Source organism: Danio aesculapii, chromosome 11 (assembly GCF_903798145.1).
Source record: "Danio aesculapii chromosome 11, fDanAes4.1, whole genome shotgun sequence".
In the NCBI taxonomy this organism is placed as follows: Eukaryota; Metazoa; Chordata; class Actinopteri; order Cypriniformes; family Danionidae; genus Danio; species Danio aesculapii.
In genome coordinates this window covers 30,426,003-30,442,892 of record NC_079445.1, presented here as the reverse complement: position 1 = coordinate 30,442,892, position 16,890 = coordinate 30,426,003, and the positions used below count along the sequence as shown (strand labels likewise).

The window sequence follows — 16,890 nt, the reverse complement described above, 5'->3', positions numbered from 1 at the left end:
TTTCCGCTTGGAACAAGTTGGGACAGATAGCGGATGGCGTGTTTTTTTTTTTTATATATTCACTGTGGTCCTGCGTGTTGAACAATCCATTGGCTTAATTTAGTGTTGACAGAGTCTCAGTGAAAGATGGAAGATCCACTCTGCTCCACATCACTCTACTTTAACACAGCGAAGCCTTTACCACAGCCCTCAAAACTATACACTTTATCAATATTTAATGGCAATAAAAGAAACAGATTCATGCTGGACCTGCTGGTGTTAGTAATAATTCATGAGGTCAGGACTTAAACTCTGTCATTTACCAGATGTTTGAATGAGTGACAGCATGAAGTGCCGCTTAGACTATGAAATATAAATATACATATATATAAATGGGTTTTTGATTTTTGAGGTCTGTGTTTAGGTAAAGCATCATTTTTGTTTTATTCTGTAAACTACTGATGACATTTCTTGCGTATTTAAAATAAAAATGTTGTGAGTTGGAGCATTTTGTTTTATATATAATAACAAAAAGAAGCCATGTTATTTTAGACATGTTTAATTTCATTTTTACATGACACAATAGCGTTCAATTCACAGTTAATTAAAATATTTGTTACTTTGAGCATTTGTCATTTTAAACATTTCAAACATTTCGTCTTTAAAATGAACGCTATAGGGTGGTATGACGCCGTTCCTTTTCGCGCTTACTACTGCATGGACCAATTTCCAGTTTGTCCAGTTAGCTCGCCATATACGTCTTGAGACGCAGAGAAGAGTTGACCAAGACAACGGGATTCAAGTCTGGCGAAGAACGGTTCCAGAAATCAGGTAAGACAAAACAGAAGCCAAAAAATAAAAAATAAACAAGTAAATAACAGGGTGAGAATGTGGTAAAATCTGAGAAACATGGTAAAAGTCAGGCAAGGGCTTTTCTTTTTCTGGATTGCTTTTTAATTCTGTCATTGGGTTTAGGGAAGTGGGTGGGTGGGTCAATCTGTGCGTTTGAAAACACTATTGGTTGGGTTTAGGAAATGATGAGGAGGGCGGGCCATTCGATCGCTCAGTCAGAGATAGGCTTGTGCCGGTATTCGGTAATGCGATAAATCACGGTAATGAATATGCACGATATTGTTATCGCGGGCACTTCAAAATACCGTGAAAAATAATAGATCCGAATTTATATTCTTAGAATGCGCCTTAGCTTATTTTCCATCAACCGCTCGAAGAAACACTGCGTATATGCTGCGCAGAACTGATGCGCACTCTGATGTAAACAATCCCCGCATGTAGAAGCACTGTGGCACACAGCGCGCGCTGCCGCTGCCACCGCTCACTTATCCTCACACGAAGAAGAAGCATGGCGGAAAGAGGAACGTCAGAGGTTTGGAAATATTTTGGGTTCCAAAAAAATGCACAGGGATTGCTGATCGAAGACGGTTTCTCTTTGCACATTCACTTTGATATAATTGCTCAAGTTTACTTTTATATTGTGTATTGTTTTATTTATATTTATTTGTATTTAAATGTTTGAAGTACTTTTAGTTAATTAAAAAGTTATTAAAGTTACTAAGTTGACGAAACTGAAGTTTTTTGTGTTTTTTTACCTGTTTCTCTAGTAAAATTACAATATCGTGATAATACCGTATACCGTGATAAAAGCTCAATCAATTAATCGCAGCATGAAAATGTGATACCGGCACATGCCTAGTCAGAGAGTTGACAGCGGCATTTGGTGGATTTACGTGAAGAAATTTGAGATCTGAAAAAGCTTACATAACAGCCTCTGGTGGAATTGTGAAAACAAAAACTGCAGAAATAAAACATAGCTCCTTGGATGTATTTGGCGCGCTCCAGAAATGTATAGAGCGGTACATTTTCAGAATGAGCCTGGGTTGTAACAAATCCATTAAATCCAAAGAAACTTTGAATTTTCAGATGGTCTCTTAATAGTCTGATTTCATAGTTTGTTATTGCAATATTTATTTTATAGTTATTGCATAATTTAATATTGCATTTATTCATTAATAGTCCTGTGATAGAATAATATTGACCTCCGATTGAGCTGTGAAAAATTATAAAAATAAGAATATTTCCAACTTTGTCATATTTTAGTCATAGATATATCAATCTGCCAGAGTCTTAAATTTCTAAAGAAAATACAGCTGGAACAACCAGAGGTACAGTACAGGTCAGCATAAAAACTCCTGACACTAACCCAAAGCACCTATTAGACCATAAATATTATATTTTTTTCTCTTCCCCTTTCTTTGAACCTGCATAATAAGCAATTTAGAGCTTATGTTTGAAGTAAATTATAACCTGAGAGTCACTCACCCTTTGTGTGTACCCTATTATAAATTACCTGAAAGGAAGTGGTATAACACCCCTTTCCCAGTCCATTGTGTTAACCTGTGTTAGAGACAGCCCAGCCCCAAGGCAAAGACAACTGCAACTCAGCATAGTCTAGTATATTCCAAAATGTATTCTCAACCATTCAACAAAGCTTTGTGCCATGCACTTGTAAAGACTGTTACATTGCACGAGAAAAACAGGAATTGCCTTCTTACATTAAAGCTGTTTTTGGGCTCCAGTATATAAATCACTGCACATATGATTTCTAGATAAATAAATCTTTTAATGCACTTACTAGTGTGTGCATGGCATTAACTTTGCAGAACTGGCTTCAGGAATGGCTCCTGCAGTTATGCAATTGGGTGGAATATGTTTTTGCGCAATGTCTAAATGTTTAAATATTTCCCACGTGAACAGAGCAAGGGAAATTTTCCAATATTTTCTATTATGTATTCTATATGGAGAAAATTATTTCTTTTAGTTTTGCTGGATCTATCTATCTATCTATCTATCTATCTATCTATCTATCTATCTATCTATCTATCTATCTATCTATCTATCTATCTATCTATCTATCTATCTATCTATCTATCTATCTATCTATCCATCCATCCATCCATCCATCCATCCATCCATCCATCCATCCATCCATCCATCCATCTATCTATCTATAGTATCCATCTATAGTATCCATCTACAGTATCTATCTATCCATCCATAGTATCCATCTATAGTATATATCTATCTATAGATAGCCTATTTAGATAGCCAATTTAAAGGCTATTTATAACTAGTAAAATATTATGTACCGTCACCATGGCAAAAACAAAAGATTTATATTTTTTTCATTTAATTATTTAGAAAAATGCTTACTATATAATGTTTAAAAACTAATTAGGAAAAATAACTATTTATTTTTTTAACAAAGAGAATTGTTAAACAAATTAAATGGTTATTTTTATTAAAGTATTAAAATAATAATTTTGTCTTTAACTGTGTGTAATATATAAAAATGTATTAAAAATGTATGATCTAAATTCTCAAAAACTGACTCAAAACAAACATGACTGGCCAAAATTGGCTATGGTTGGTGGTGTGTTTCAACCAGCATACTAAAAGCTTTGTTAAGATATGTAAAAAAATCTACTTTTTTTCGTTTTTGATAAGCAATGAATAAACGGCTAGCTTTTTATTAGATAACGTCCTAGATTGATACTTTTCTTGCACATTTCTCATATTCCACGATGGATTCAGATGTAGTTAGATCAAACATCAGCTTCATACCATCAAAGCATCAAAAGTAAAAGCATTCATCTCCTCATTTTGACCTGAGGCAATGCACAAGTGCTCACGCTAGACTAGTTCTCCGAGACTGCAAATGGTGGGCAAACTCAGAGTGTTTAAACCAGAAGCCGTAGCGCTGTCTGAGTCTGGCCAATCAGAGCCCAGCACACTGTGGCCTGGAGCTGAAAGGAGGATGCGCCGTCCATGGCTACTTTAATTCCAGGCCACTGAGACTCATTTATGTATGATACTTATCAAAACGGAACAAGCCAGAGAGCCCTTCACATATTATAAGACAAAGAGAGAGAATAAAAGATGAGTGTGGGCCACGTGTAGGCTTTCTGGGGTGAACGTGTTTGCTTGCTTTGGGTCTTTCATATGCATATTTACAGTTTATTTGATTGTATTTTAGTCTGGATGAACAATCAAAATGTGTTTCTGTTGAAGGGTGTATGAGTACTATAGTGTGTGTGTGTGTGTGTGTGTGTGTGTGTGTGTGTGTGTGTGTGTGTGTGTGTGTGTGTGCGCGTGTGCGTGTGTGTGTGTAGAGATGGGCTATTAAAGCTACAGGACAATGAATTTGGCTCCAGGGGCTCTTAGAGCAAAGAGAGTGGATGCTCAGTGGGCTCAGTTAAAAGGTTATACCCCCTCTCCCTCAGGCCTCTGCTACTCTTGTGTTTCTGTGTGCTGGTATGGCTGGAAGATGTAAAAAAAATACATTAATAATTAAGTAACTCATATATTTATGCCATTTAATTAATGTGCATTTATTAACTCTCACAAATAAATTAGAATATATACTATATGAATTATATATATATATATATATATATATATATATATATATATATATATATATATATATATATATATATATATATATATATATATATATATATATATATATATATATATATATATATGCTTATATATAAATGATTGGATTTATAAAATGTTATTTATTATAATTATATATAACATTTCACAAATGAATGACATAATATACACTTATATAATTAATAATAACGTATCAATAATCATAGCGGGTTAACTTGTTCAGCCCGAATATATATATATATATATATATATATATATATATATATATATATATATATATATATATATATATATATATATGTGTGTGTGTGTGTGTGTGTGTGTGTGTGTGTGTGTGTGTGTGTGTATATAGATGCAGTTTTCGACAGTATAAAGTTCAGTCAGTTCCCATTTGAAACACACTGGTGTGGGTGTTACACGTAGCAAGTCAAAAGTGTTTCTCCAGTTGCTGCGAGTCGACTTTTCTCAGTCAGATGTTTTCCCTTCATTAGTAAAACCTGCAAACGGCTGTATGCTCTGGGAAAGATTTTGTCTAATTAAACAAGTCCGGGGGCAGGCGAGGTAATCTCTACCCTTCCTCACTGGGGAGGAGGATCACAGGACGGAAAGAGAAAAGCGTCCCAGAATGGATTATATCTCAGACTTGACACTAGGGGACTCTAACTGTACTTATTCTGTGCTCTAATGCAATGTGACATGTAGTTTACATGTAGTTTCCAATTATATATCGTCTGTGATGGTTATGTAAGTTATGGTACAAAAAACAGGCAATGGACAAAGAGTACAGTACTTACACTATACTATGCCAGTACTTATATGTACACTTTCCATGTAAAGCAAGACACTGCCGGTGAATAGGGTAAAAAAGTTACCATTCTTCCCCAGTTGACTGACTACATTAAGAACTGCAATATATACAAATATACACTGTAAAACCCCAAAAAGTTAAGGTAACTCAAACCATTTAAGGAAACCGATTGCAACAAACCATTTAAGTTCAAAAACGAATCCTAATGAGTACTGTGAACTGAATGCATTTGAGTAAATGAAGCAATTTGAGCACATTCAAACCCAATAAATGAAGAGAACTCAAACCAACTGAGTACTGTAAAACCCAATAAGTTAAGGCAACTCAAACTGCTTGAGGAAACCGATTGCAACAAACCATTTGAGTTAAAAAACTAATCTATATGAGTAATGTGAACTTACTCTATTTAAGCTGAAGTAATGAGGTATTTATTAAACTTATTACCTTCAACACAGTTCAAAACTCTTTTCAAATGAGTAACTTTCAGTCAATTTTGAGTTAACTACACTCATTTCATTTGATAAAGGTTTTACAGTGTACATAAATAAACATAAATATGATGAATAAATAATATTTAAATAAAAATATGTAGTATGAATATATAAATGAGTCCCAAGTTTGTAATTGATCTCATTTGCATATTTTAAAGCCCTACATACACTGTAAAAAATGCAGGGTTCCGCACAATTCATTCATGTTGTCCCAACACAAACTGATTAAGTTAACTTTACAAATTTATGTGGATTGAATATAAAAAAATTAAGTTGTCCCAATAAAATCTCAAGAATTGTTTTGGTTCAGCTCATTTTAAATAAGTAGTTTGAACGACCAAAAAAATATTTTGTACAGAGTTGTATATACAGAAAACAGAGAGTGAAATTCAATACCTTTTAAAGCCTTTTTTAATACTTTTTCCTTACATGTTAAGACCTTATAACCACTTGTCAACAGGAAACACTGGCGAGATTTTAACTTGCGGTATGTTTACTAAATATTAATGTAAGAAACAAATCCAAAAGTAAAACATTATTCATATACTGAATATAAATCTATTAAATCTAGCTTATTCAGCAGGTTGGTGCCTAAAGAACTGCAGAAATAATGGTGTTGCCTTATTTACTGCAGTAAACAAAGCAGCATGATGTCAAATCTAGTAGGATTTCTTTGATTTCATAAGCTACACAGCAGCCTGATGTTCTAAAACTTTAGCATACAACCATACATTGCATAATCAAAAATGATAGAAAATTAATACCTTGCAAAATAGCATTGAAGACTTTTTAAGAGCCTTACATTTCTCTACATTGATCTATCATACTTTTTAAGACCCCGCGGACACCCTGTTCATAGGATGTTGTCAGTTTCAAAATGGTTATTTTCACTGTCTTTTCATTGTTACACATTAGAGTCAAATGTTTTTACAGAGATTTTCAGAATCTCTATTAATAACTTAATAAATCAGAAAATACTACAAACAAATGCTATATATAAATCCTTCAGTAAAGACCTCCAGAATACACAGATATTAATTCAACTGGGAGGTTTGGTGTGTATTAGTGTTGCTGAAGTGCAGATTAGAATTGACAGAGATTTATGAGAAAACAGGCTTTAAAAACATGTATTGTAATTAAAATCTACAGACACAAATCTCTAAATTGAGATGCATGAAAAATATGGTTCATTTTTGTTTGTATGTTTTGCCTGCAGTGTCTCGCTTTGATCACTAATTTAAAATGGCAATGAAATCTGACTAATATAGGAAAAATCTTACACATAGCTAAGAAACAGTGTCAGGTGGTAGGGAATGCTAACAACACAGTCTGCCATCTCACACACGACCACCATAGGACTCATATGGACCCTCCCCATATATTGCACATACGTTGCATCACATTTACTACTCCAGCAGCCGTCTTCAAATCCACCTCAATCCAGCCATTTTAAAACTACGATAATTACTAGCAATTTACACTACTGCCATCGTTACACAAGGTTGCACTATGCTGACTTTGTCTATTGTTTGTATATTTAGTCTGTTTATTGTCTCTCTTGTCTATTTATTGTTTGCAACATTGAATTACCGTTGTTTGGTTTCTTAGAAAACAATGCTTTGTCTATTTGTCCTACAAAAAATGCAGTTAAATAATAACTATTTCAAATTTTGATTTGGCTTATTTTGACCAAAAGTAATGTGAACAATTCAATTCTAATTTTCAGGAAAAAACACCACAAACCTTCTGTCCGATTTACTTGCAAAAATATAAAAAGAAACCTTTCAGTATAAATCCTAAGAAAAAAATCTACCTTGTGAAGAAAAAGTTGTGCAGAAACAAAACTGAAAACTACAGTACATAGCTTTGATAATAAAACTAAGCATTTATATATCTTAATGGGATATAGCGACTGATATTTCTACAAACTAATATTTCTATGATTTTATGTAAGTATAGCTAGTGTAGGGCTAGTTTCATTTCAGCATCAACATTGCAATGTGCACATCTGCAATAGTCACATTGCAAGAAGAACAATCTTGATTATTAATCAGGGAATCATTCATAATTTATTATGAATTATTATGTTAATTTTTAATTTCCGCGGTTTGGAAAAGTCAAGGTTTTAAAGCCGCCAAAATGTTCTGCTGAACCATTCCTAAGGTATGTGTAAGATTTTCTATTTACAATTTTTTGTGTGTTTTAGGACAACAGTATCTCCAGCAGAAAAGATATCCAAAGATTGTAAAGAAATTTGTGTTTTTGAAACAAATGAAGAGAGCAAAAGTCAATGATTCATTTATATTATCTAGCCTGGCATGTTTACTTCTCCAAAATATTATAAATGTTTCTCAAAATAAAACATTTTGTGTTCAAAGAGGAAAAAAGTTCTTGTTTTTTACCCAGACAATAAAAAAGAACATATTTTAGAGCAGTAATCAGAACTGCAATATTTTTATCTAAGGTTATCATACCGTCAGAATCTTATACCGGCCCATGGCTAATCGATATATATCTGATATATAATTTTTCTCCGTATACATAAATACAACCAATTGCTCCAAATTGCACAATTTTGCTCCATTTTTTCTTCTGAAAAATAATCTAAATCTTTTTTATTCTAGATTTGTTTTTGGTAATATATGTATGGAGGCAAGTTAGAAAAAGGTCACAATTGAAGTTATACGAGGGCCCTGCAGGTCAACAGTCCATTCACATTCAATAGGGTGTCGTTCCTGGCACCACATGCCATCATTGGAATAACAAGACATACACCACAATTACGGGATTAGGATCGTTTACGCTAATCGAGCCATAAAGAGCTGTGGCACACGCCTCACACGCACAATGAGATCTTTGGAGGCTCCCAGTACAATAGTTTACAACCAGTGTTTTCTATCCAGGCGCAATGTAACATTACTTGCTGTTTTAAATCAGATTTCAAACTAAAACATTACATATAACAATCTCAACTGAAAGAGAAAAGCAGCAAAACTTCGCAAGAATGCAAAAATGACACGTTTGAGCTCCTCAAAGCCTAAGACAGCAAAACTCCTCTCTTTTAATCTTTTTATTTTGACTGCAAAGTCAGACACAGCAACCAGCTTTAGCATAACACCGTCCTCCTTTCATCGAGGCACATGCAAAAATATTGGAACAGCAAACGCCATCATTTTTGGTAATTAGTTGCTTTCAGCTGGGCTACAGGATAATACCAGGGATGAATCATATTTTTTTGATGTGGAACAGGCTTTTGGAAATCTCTGGATTTTGAGATCTTCTCAGAAATCCACGGTCAGATTTGTAGTCAAGCTTTTAGATGTCTGATGTTTGGGAAAATCAAGCCTTTTGAAGTGTAAACTTAACATGTGCCTATGAACACCATCATGTGGAACTTTTTATACAATAAAAAAAGTAGAATCAATTTTCTCTTAGAAATGAATAGCAAATTTCTTAAATTGATATAAAACAGCTACAAATAAACAATATGTAACACACAGAATGACTGAGTAACTTGTTTCCACCACTAATGAAAAATATGAAAAGTGATAACTACTATGACTTTTTAAATTCTGACTTTTTTTCTCACTAAAAAGTCTGAATTGTTAGATGTGAATTAGAATACACAAAAATTTAGTTAGAATTGCAAAATAAAAATAAATAATTAACTACAAAATAAAATGCAATTCAGAGAAAAAAATTGTATAAAAATTTTTTGAATGTGTTTATATACATATATACATACATTTTTTATAACACAAGCAGGATTCCCTAAAATAAAATGTGATATTTCACTTTAAAAACTGTTAAGTTACTGTAGCTAAAATGTTTGAATGTTTTTTAATACACTATAAAACCCAAAAAGTTAAGGTAACTCAAACCATTTGAGGAAACCGATCGCAACAAACCATTTAAGATCAAAAACTAATCCCAATGAGTACTGTGAACTGAATGCATTTGAGTATATGAAGCAATTTGAGCACAGTTAAACCCAATAAATAAAGAGAACTCAAACCAACTGAGTACTGTAAAACCCAATAATTTAATGCAACTCAAACCGTTTGAGGTAATAGAATGAGTTAAGTCCAAACAACTGTATGCACTCAAAAACATATTCTTTTTTGCTCGTTCAAACTACTTATTTTAAATGAGCTGAAACAACACAATTCTTGAGATTTCATTGGGACAACTTAATTTTTTATGTTCAATCCACAAAAATTTGTCAAGTGTTAAGTTAATCAGTTTGTGTTGGGACAACATGAATGAATTGTGTGGAACCCTGCATTTTTTTACAGTATAGCTACTCAAATGGTTTGAGGAAACCGATAGCGGCAAACCATTTAAATTGACTAATTTTATTCATTTGAGTTCAGTCAAATTAAACCATTTGCCTCAATTGGTTTCCTAAAACCGTTTAAGTAGCTATACAGTTGTTTGACTTAAGTAGTTTAAGTTAACTGAACTCAAACAGTTTAAGTTCAGTTATCAATTCTGTATTAGTTACTAATACACTAAATTTTTGACGGTATGAACTCAAATAACAAGTGCATATGATTCAATATATAAGTTTACAGTACTCAAGGTTTCCTCAAATGGTTTGAGTTTACTGAACTTATCGGGTTTTACAGTGTATAAATACTTTTAAACTATTTTAACTTTCCATAAAAGTGAGTTTGTAAATATATTTACTGTGGTCAATTTTTGGTCACAAAAAAAACTGGTATTTTAATACATTTCAGTGATTAATTATATAAACCATGGATCAACTTTGATATGAATTTCAAAAAAGAAATTTCAACAAAAAAGGCCTTTAATTCCAGCCAAGAAAACCATCCTTTAGTTTTCTGAGGGTGAGGTTGGTAGTCAAATCATGTGCACAAATAGAACCAAACACACTGCCAGTTTTACCTCAATCTGCCAAGCTACAAAATCATGGCATGCAACAAACTTCATAGCATAACAAATAAGAACGAGTCCTCAAGAAAATGACACTGATTCTGCGAGGAAGCAAATGAATGTAAAATCTGTGCGGGTGAAGTAGTTTGGATCTGATGGTAATAATCACTCAGGGAGAAAAAGATTATTTCAGCAGGTCCTAGCTTGACCTACATGGCTTAATCTTTTTTTTGGGTCAAATCAGTTTATTCCTGGACGTGGCTGAGTTCAAAACACAGCATGCCATTGGTGAGAATGAAACTATTTCATCCTATTCAAACTAGTCTGTAAACTTGTCTGTTTTTGCCTTGGAGGTAATCTCCATCTTTCTGGTGCTGTATCCATGCACTGGATTTAGCTCCACTGCAGCTTAACATCCTCTTATAATTAAAGCTATACAGCAGCACCCAGTGATCCACATGAGGCTCTGATCTCCTCAGAGACTTGACAAGGACGCTCAGGCTCCCTTTTCATTTCAAAGCAGGGCCTGGCTTCATTGGCCTGTACATTTAGACGGTTTTTAGAGCCCTTTTTTTATTCTTTCACTATCCTGTTGGACATTTCTACATGCATATGAGGAGGATGTTGCTTTGCATTTAGCGCTGCATCTATATTTTCTCTCCACACCCATAATATCCTGGAGGTTTGAATGCATAATTTGCTCACTTTTAAGCGTGGGTTATAACATCACAATTCATAGTGTTTAAATTTCACATCATCGATAATCTTTAGGTTAGATTTATCTTGGACTTCAAGAATGGGTGGATACAGTGTTTAATTAAGATCAACTCTCAACTAATGCAGCTTGCGTTTCCCTGATTATCCAAATCATGTCTTTTTCTGGTAAAATTATATTAAAATATAAGTATGCTGTCTAATATCTCAGTCATCGTTGTATTGCATTGCGTTAAGAGAAAATAAAAACTATATTATATAAGTATTTAAATAATGCATTATTTAGCAGATATTTTAGTATGTTTCTCCACGTATGTTTAATTTTGCTTTAATTACGTTGGAATAAATTGGAGGTAAGGTGCTAGTTCAATATTCACAAGGTCAAAATAGTATATTTTCATTTAGACCGAATTTATAATATGCGGAGAAAAGCCTATTTTTTTCTCGTGTCCTAGCGCAGATGATTGTGATTATGCAATGACGCGATTTCAATTAAGGCACCACTAAATCCTTACTACCGTTATTATGATTGCCAGAATAAGAATAAAGATCATTTCATACCTGCAGAGATAGCTGTTGCGTTTACCCATATTGGAATTTAAACAGTCATGGCACTTACACGCCCCTCTTCCCAAACAGCTGCTCAAAATGACCAAGACTCTTTCCTTATGCCTAACGATCACACATATCTACTAAAAACCCATATAGAGCCGTTGGTTATCGTGTGGCAAGACGTTTTTCGGTTGCGAGCGAAAAGCGCAACCGGTCACGGTGCAGGTGTTGGTTACGCATACAGGCGTGTGACACATTATAATTTGCTCGGCAAAGCTTCGAGGCATGTGACTTGATACAAATAACCAGCATATTCATTCATTCTTTTGCGATAATCTCCAAAACATGGCAGTTCCACACGAAAAACCCTCCAATCTATAATGCGTAATGGTGTACTTACGCACAGCCTCCAGTTTTGGATCCAGCGCACTGGCGGTTTGCTGAATTTTGCCTATTTTGTTCTGCAAAGCCCAAACCCGTTGGTTTGTAGACACTATTTCGTTCTCAAGCTCCTGAAATAAGGAGCAGGCGTGTTTGGACAGGTCGGAGAGCTGCCGCAGGGTCCGGGATAGAGCCACATTGGTGATGGAGCACAGATCCTCGAACAGTAACCCTTCATCATTAGGGATGGGATGTCTAACCAGCAGCTGAGGCTCAACGATCCGTTTGGCAAAAGGCATTTTTCAGTAGGTAAATGAAAATCCCCCATAAATAAATCAAACAACTAATCCAACAGAAGATTCTGGCGCGTGTCAAGCAAAAATCCACGAATCCTCCGCGCAACCCGCCATCGCTTCAGTTCTCCCGTTAGAGGAGATCGCACGGGGATGGAGGTTTCTCAGTGAATATCTCTGCTCCTCCTCTGGTCCTGGATGCCTTTTGGTAGGCTACTGGGTATTTTCAGGGCTTTGAGGCTGAGGTTGGATAGAGAGAGGCTTTGCAAAAACATGGACTGGTCTACTTACGCTAGGAGCGGAGAGAAATTACGCATTCTACTACGACAAAGGCGTACCTGTTGAATATTAATCGGAACACGATGACGTCGCTTTTTAAGCGTCCAATGAGATGTGTCATTAATATTTATAAGCCAGACCTTACGCGTAGTAGGCTTTAAAAATGGATAAGATACTCTACAGAGGCCTATCACACGTATTCTAGAAGGTGTTTCTGACACATAATACAGTATGTTCATGATGAAAATGCAGAAATCACTCTTTTGGACACTTAATATTAACCACAGTTTTATAAAAAGAGTGGCAACCATGTGTGTTTTGCATGCTAATTACAGAATTTTCAAATTACCGTAATACAAATATGGTTACTGAAGCAAAATGGTTCATTTTTAATTACTTTGCCTTTTTTAAATACATGCTTTATTTTATTTATAGTATAACCATGGTTAATTCGTCAGGGTATTGTATTATAATTTGTACAGTCACCTCAAGACGTGGTGGTCATGGGGATTTAAACAAAATTAACTGGTTAACCTAGTTTTGGTCCTAGAGATACTCACCCTGCGTTACGGCACAATAGTCTCCCCTATAGGCAGTTGACGTGTATATCTTTTCAATCTGCTGAAATGAAAAAGTTCATTCACAATCCATTAATGCTCCATTGTAATATCCACAAAAGTGACAGCGTAATGTGTCTGTTCCGTTTGGGAACCGCAAGGTTTGCAGAGTTACGTCAGTGCAGCGGTTTTCCGGTTAACTTTATCCACTCTTTTGTCCAGGACTTACAGATGCTTAGGACCAGACAACACCGTTCAAAAGCACACGCTGACCTGAACTGTTAATATAGCGGCGTGGACAGATCTGAGACCTGTAGGCAGATGTGATGGACAAATAATTTACTCAATATTTTTTAATTAAAATGCTAATGAATAAAACACATCAACCAAATCATATGAGCGAGTCTATGTATATTTAGATGTGTGTAGAGCAGCCTCTTGTGGTGGAATCAGGAATCAGCAGCTAAAGTTTCAAACATTTAAAGCGACATCACCGCCTGGTGGTCATAGCAGGCAACTAGCATTGGGTGCCTTTTTTATTAGGTTGGAGAGCATTGCGTTTGTTTAAATCCACATGGGGTTCCCATAGTATAACTTCGTTTCCGAATGTACCTTAACATGGAAATGAAATTTGACAACATGTCCCACCACAAGGGACACGCTGTAACATCTGAGGACATGACAATATGACTGCATAAATGGATAGTTAACCCAAAAATGAAAATGTACTCATCATTTTCTCAAATCTGTTTGAGATTCTTTCTTCAGTTGAACACAAAGGAAGATATGCTGAAACTTTTGTAAATAATACTGTTGAATTTAAACAGCAATTGATTTCTTGGTATTTTGGTCAACTATGATGCCTGCCTTTTCAAACATTCATTTATTTTACTTCAGCTTATGCCTCATTCACACTAGCAGCGACGTAGCTGCCTCTCGCTCAGGGTTTTCCCGGTGGTCATCCCTGCTAAATCTGATCTAATCCGTGTTCAGAAACACACCCCTCTCCTGCTTTCACTTCTCATTCTAACGGAGGGAGCGATTCGTTTGTAAATGAATCTCCGTTATGAACGACTCGTTCACTTAACCGACAATAATACAGGTTTCTGGCAGCGCAGCGTCCTGTTGTCATTTTTTATTTACATTGTTTGCTTATTTTATTCAACAAAACTAGCATAAGCCTGGTATTGCGTGCGAGTTGGTGCTTTGCCTTATGGTTGCTCGCGTGGATGGAGGTCGCCGGAAGTCACTCACTCTGTTGAAATGAACGGTCGCTTGTTGCTTTGCCGCTGCGAGTCGCTCATAGTGTGAATGAGGCTTGAGGCTTTAGTCTGATTTATCAGAGGTCACCACAGCAAAATGAACCGCCAACAATTCTAGCATATGTTTTACACAGCAGATATGCTTTCAGCTGCAACCCAGTACTGGGAAACACCCATACACTTACATTCACACAAACACTCATACGCTACGGTCAATTTTGATTATAGCGCTAGTCTTTGGACTGTGGGGGAAACCGGAGCACCTGGAGAAAACCCACACCAACATGGGGAGAGCATGCAAACTCCTAACAGAAATGACAACTGGCCCAGCCAGGACTTGAACCAGCCACCTTTGCTGTGAGGCGACAGTGCTAACCACTGTGCCACCGTGCCGTCCTCTTTTTCAAACATTCTTCAAAATACGTTGTTTTGTGAAGAAAAAATTCATAAAAGTTTACAACCACTTGAGTGTTATTAAATTGCGATGAAATGTGAATTTTTGGGTGAACTATCCCTTTAAACTAGGGGTCTCAAACTGCCGGCCCGCAGTACATTTACGGTCCTCCTCCTCCCTCCGCGCTACAACTCACGTAAAAAAATATAACGAGATTCGGCCCACCAAAACATTTATTTTTTTAACCACTATCATTGTTGTACAGTCGAGTCTAGCCACTTGTGGTTTTGACCCGCCACCTAGTCGACATTTTAAGTACTGCATTCAGATTAGTTTTACTTTCATTTTCTCTCAGTGTGCGGTTGAGAGTAACACACATGCGTTTTAATTCTGTGGCTGATTTAAACATCAAAATATATGTCCGTAAGTTCTCTATTTTTACTAAAGCTCTATTTTTGTAAATATTTAAGGGTTGTTTGATTTTTATCAGTTTTACACCACTTATATTTTGTTGTACAAACACTTCTTCTTGGCTTACACGTTATGCCGGTGGTGTAACAAATATGATCATTTTGCTAATATTTACTAAAATTGGTCTCAATTAATAGATTCCCCTCATATGCTTATTGAGGTTTGCATAAAAACTATGTACATTAGTAAAAGTGTACTGCTGGTAGAATTAAACTTGTTAAAGTAAATGTAAATATGTTCAGTACATACTTTTCCCCTATATGTTTTCCCCTATACTTTTCCCCTATACCAAAAAAAGAAAGATACTGAGAAGAACAATTTGCAGTAAAGCCACTAAAGTTACCCAAACTGCTTTCTGCTGTTCTTATGCTATTGGGACAATACAATTGGTTGGGACAGAATAATAATTTTTATGCCTATTATTTGTAGTATTTTCATAGCAATTTAAACTACCCCTTCAATATGTACAAGAAACAAAAAGCTGGAGTTTTGACTGCATATACTTTGTGGAAGAATGGCTGAATGTGTTGTCGGCAACACACACAACAATCACAGATATATTTCAGCAGCTGATATGACACGATAAACGTGCTGATTTGCATTATCACTGGTGACAGGTAATGCTTGAAATATAAATGTCTGTCTGTTGTCCTAAGATGCATCTATTATGTCAGGTTTCCACTTTTTTCTTGTGCTTAAATGTTAAAACGGCCCACATACTGTATAAATCATCAGTCACTGAAATGGCCCCCTGCCAATTAGAGTTTGAGACCCCTGCTTTAAACTGTTATTCTGGCTACAACTAAAATACATCCAAGACATTAAAACATTTTCTCAATAAATTAATTACATTTTTTACATTTTACAATATTTTTTATTTTACATTTTAGACTCAAAATTCTAGTGAATCACAACAGTACATGGAATTAATCCAGGTACAATATCAAATAGTCCACTATGTTCTTCAGCTCACTATCACTCAGTATTATTTAATATTTTAAAGGTGTAATTTAGCTCTGAAACTCTCTGAGTCATCGGCTTATCTTGATAAAGATCTATTTCAGCCTTTACAGTCACTGTTATTTATGCTTTTACAGGCCTAGATTATGTTTGCACGATGGACTCGCTCCTCAAAGTGAAAAGCACAGGTGGTCTCTTCACAAAAAATCATTTTAGTGTGTTTTCCTTATTTTCATGTGTGCTTTTAGAAGCCATTAAAACTTGCTATAAAACTCAAATTTGTTTAAAATAAATTGTAATAAAAATGTTTTACCGATAAACATGATCATTTTCATCAATATCTACTCAATCAAAATCAAAATTACTCACTTGCAATG

The 16,890-nt window shown here is 35.1% G+C and overlaps 1 protein-coding gene across 1 annotated transcript in view; it reads right to left on the bottom strand.

Annotated features, from left to right (window-relative positions):
• nhsb (Nance-Horan syndrome b (congenital cataracts and dental anomalies)) overlaps nt 1-12,768 on the bottom strand; it is a 99,518-nt gene extending 86,750 nt beyond the window's left edge. The window contains 1 exon segment of the mRNA XM_056468118.1: nt 12,317-12,768. Within this exon segment, the coding sequence (XP_056324093.1) occupies nt 12,317-12,596 (280 nt within the window). The 5' untranslated portion in view covers nt 12,597-12,768.
• Nucleotides 12,769-16,890: the final 4,122 nt, after the last annotated feature.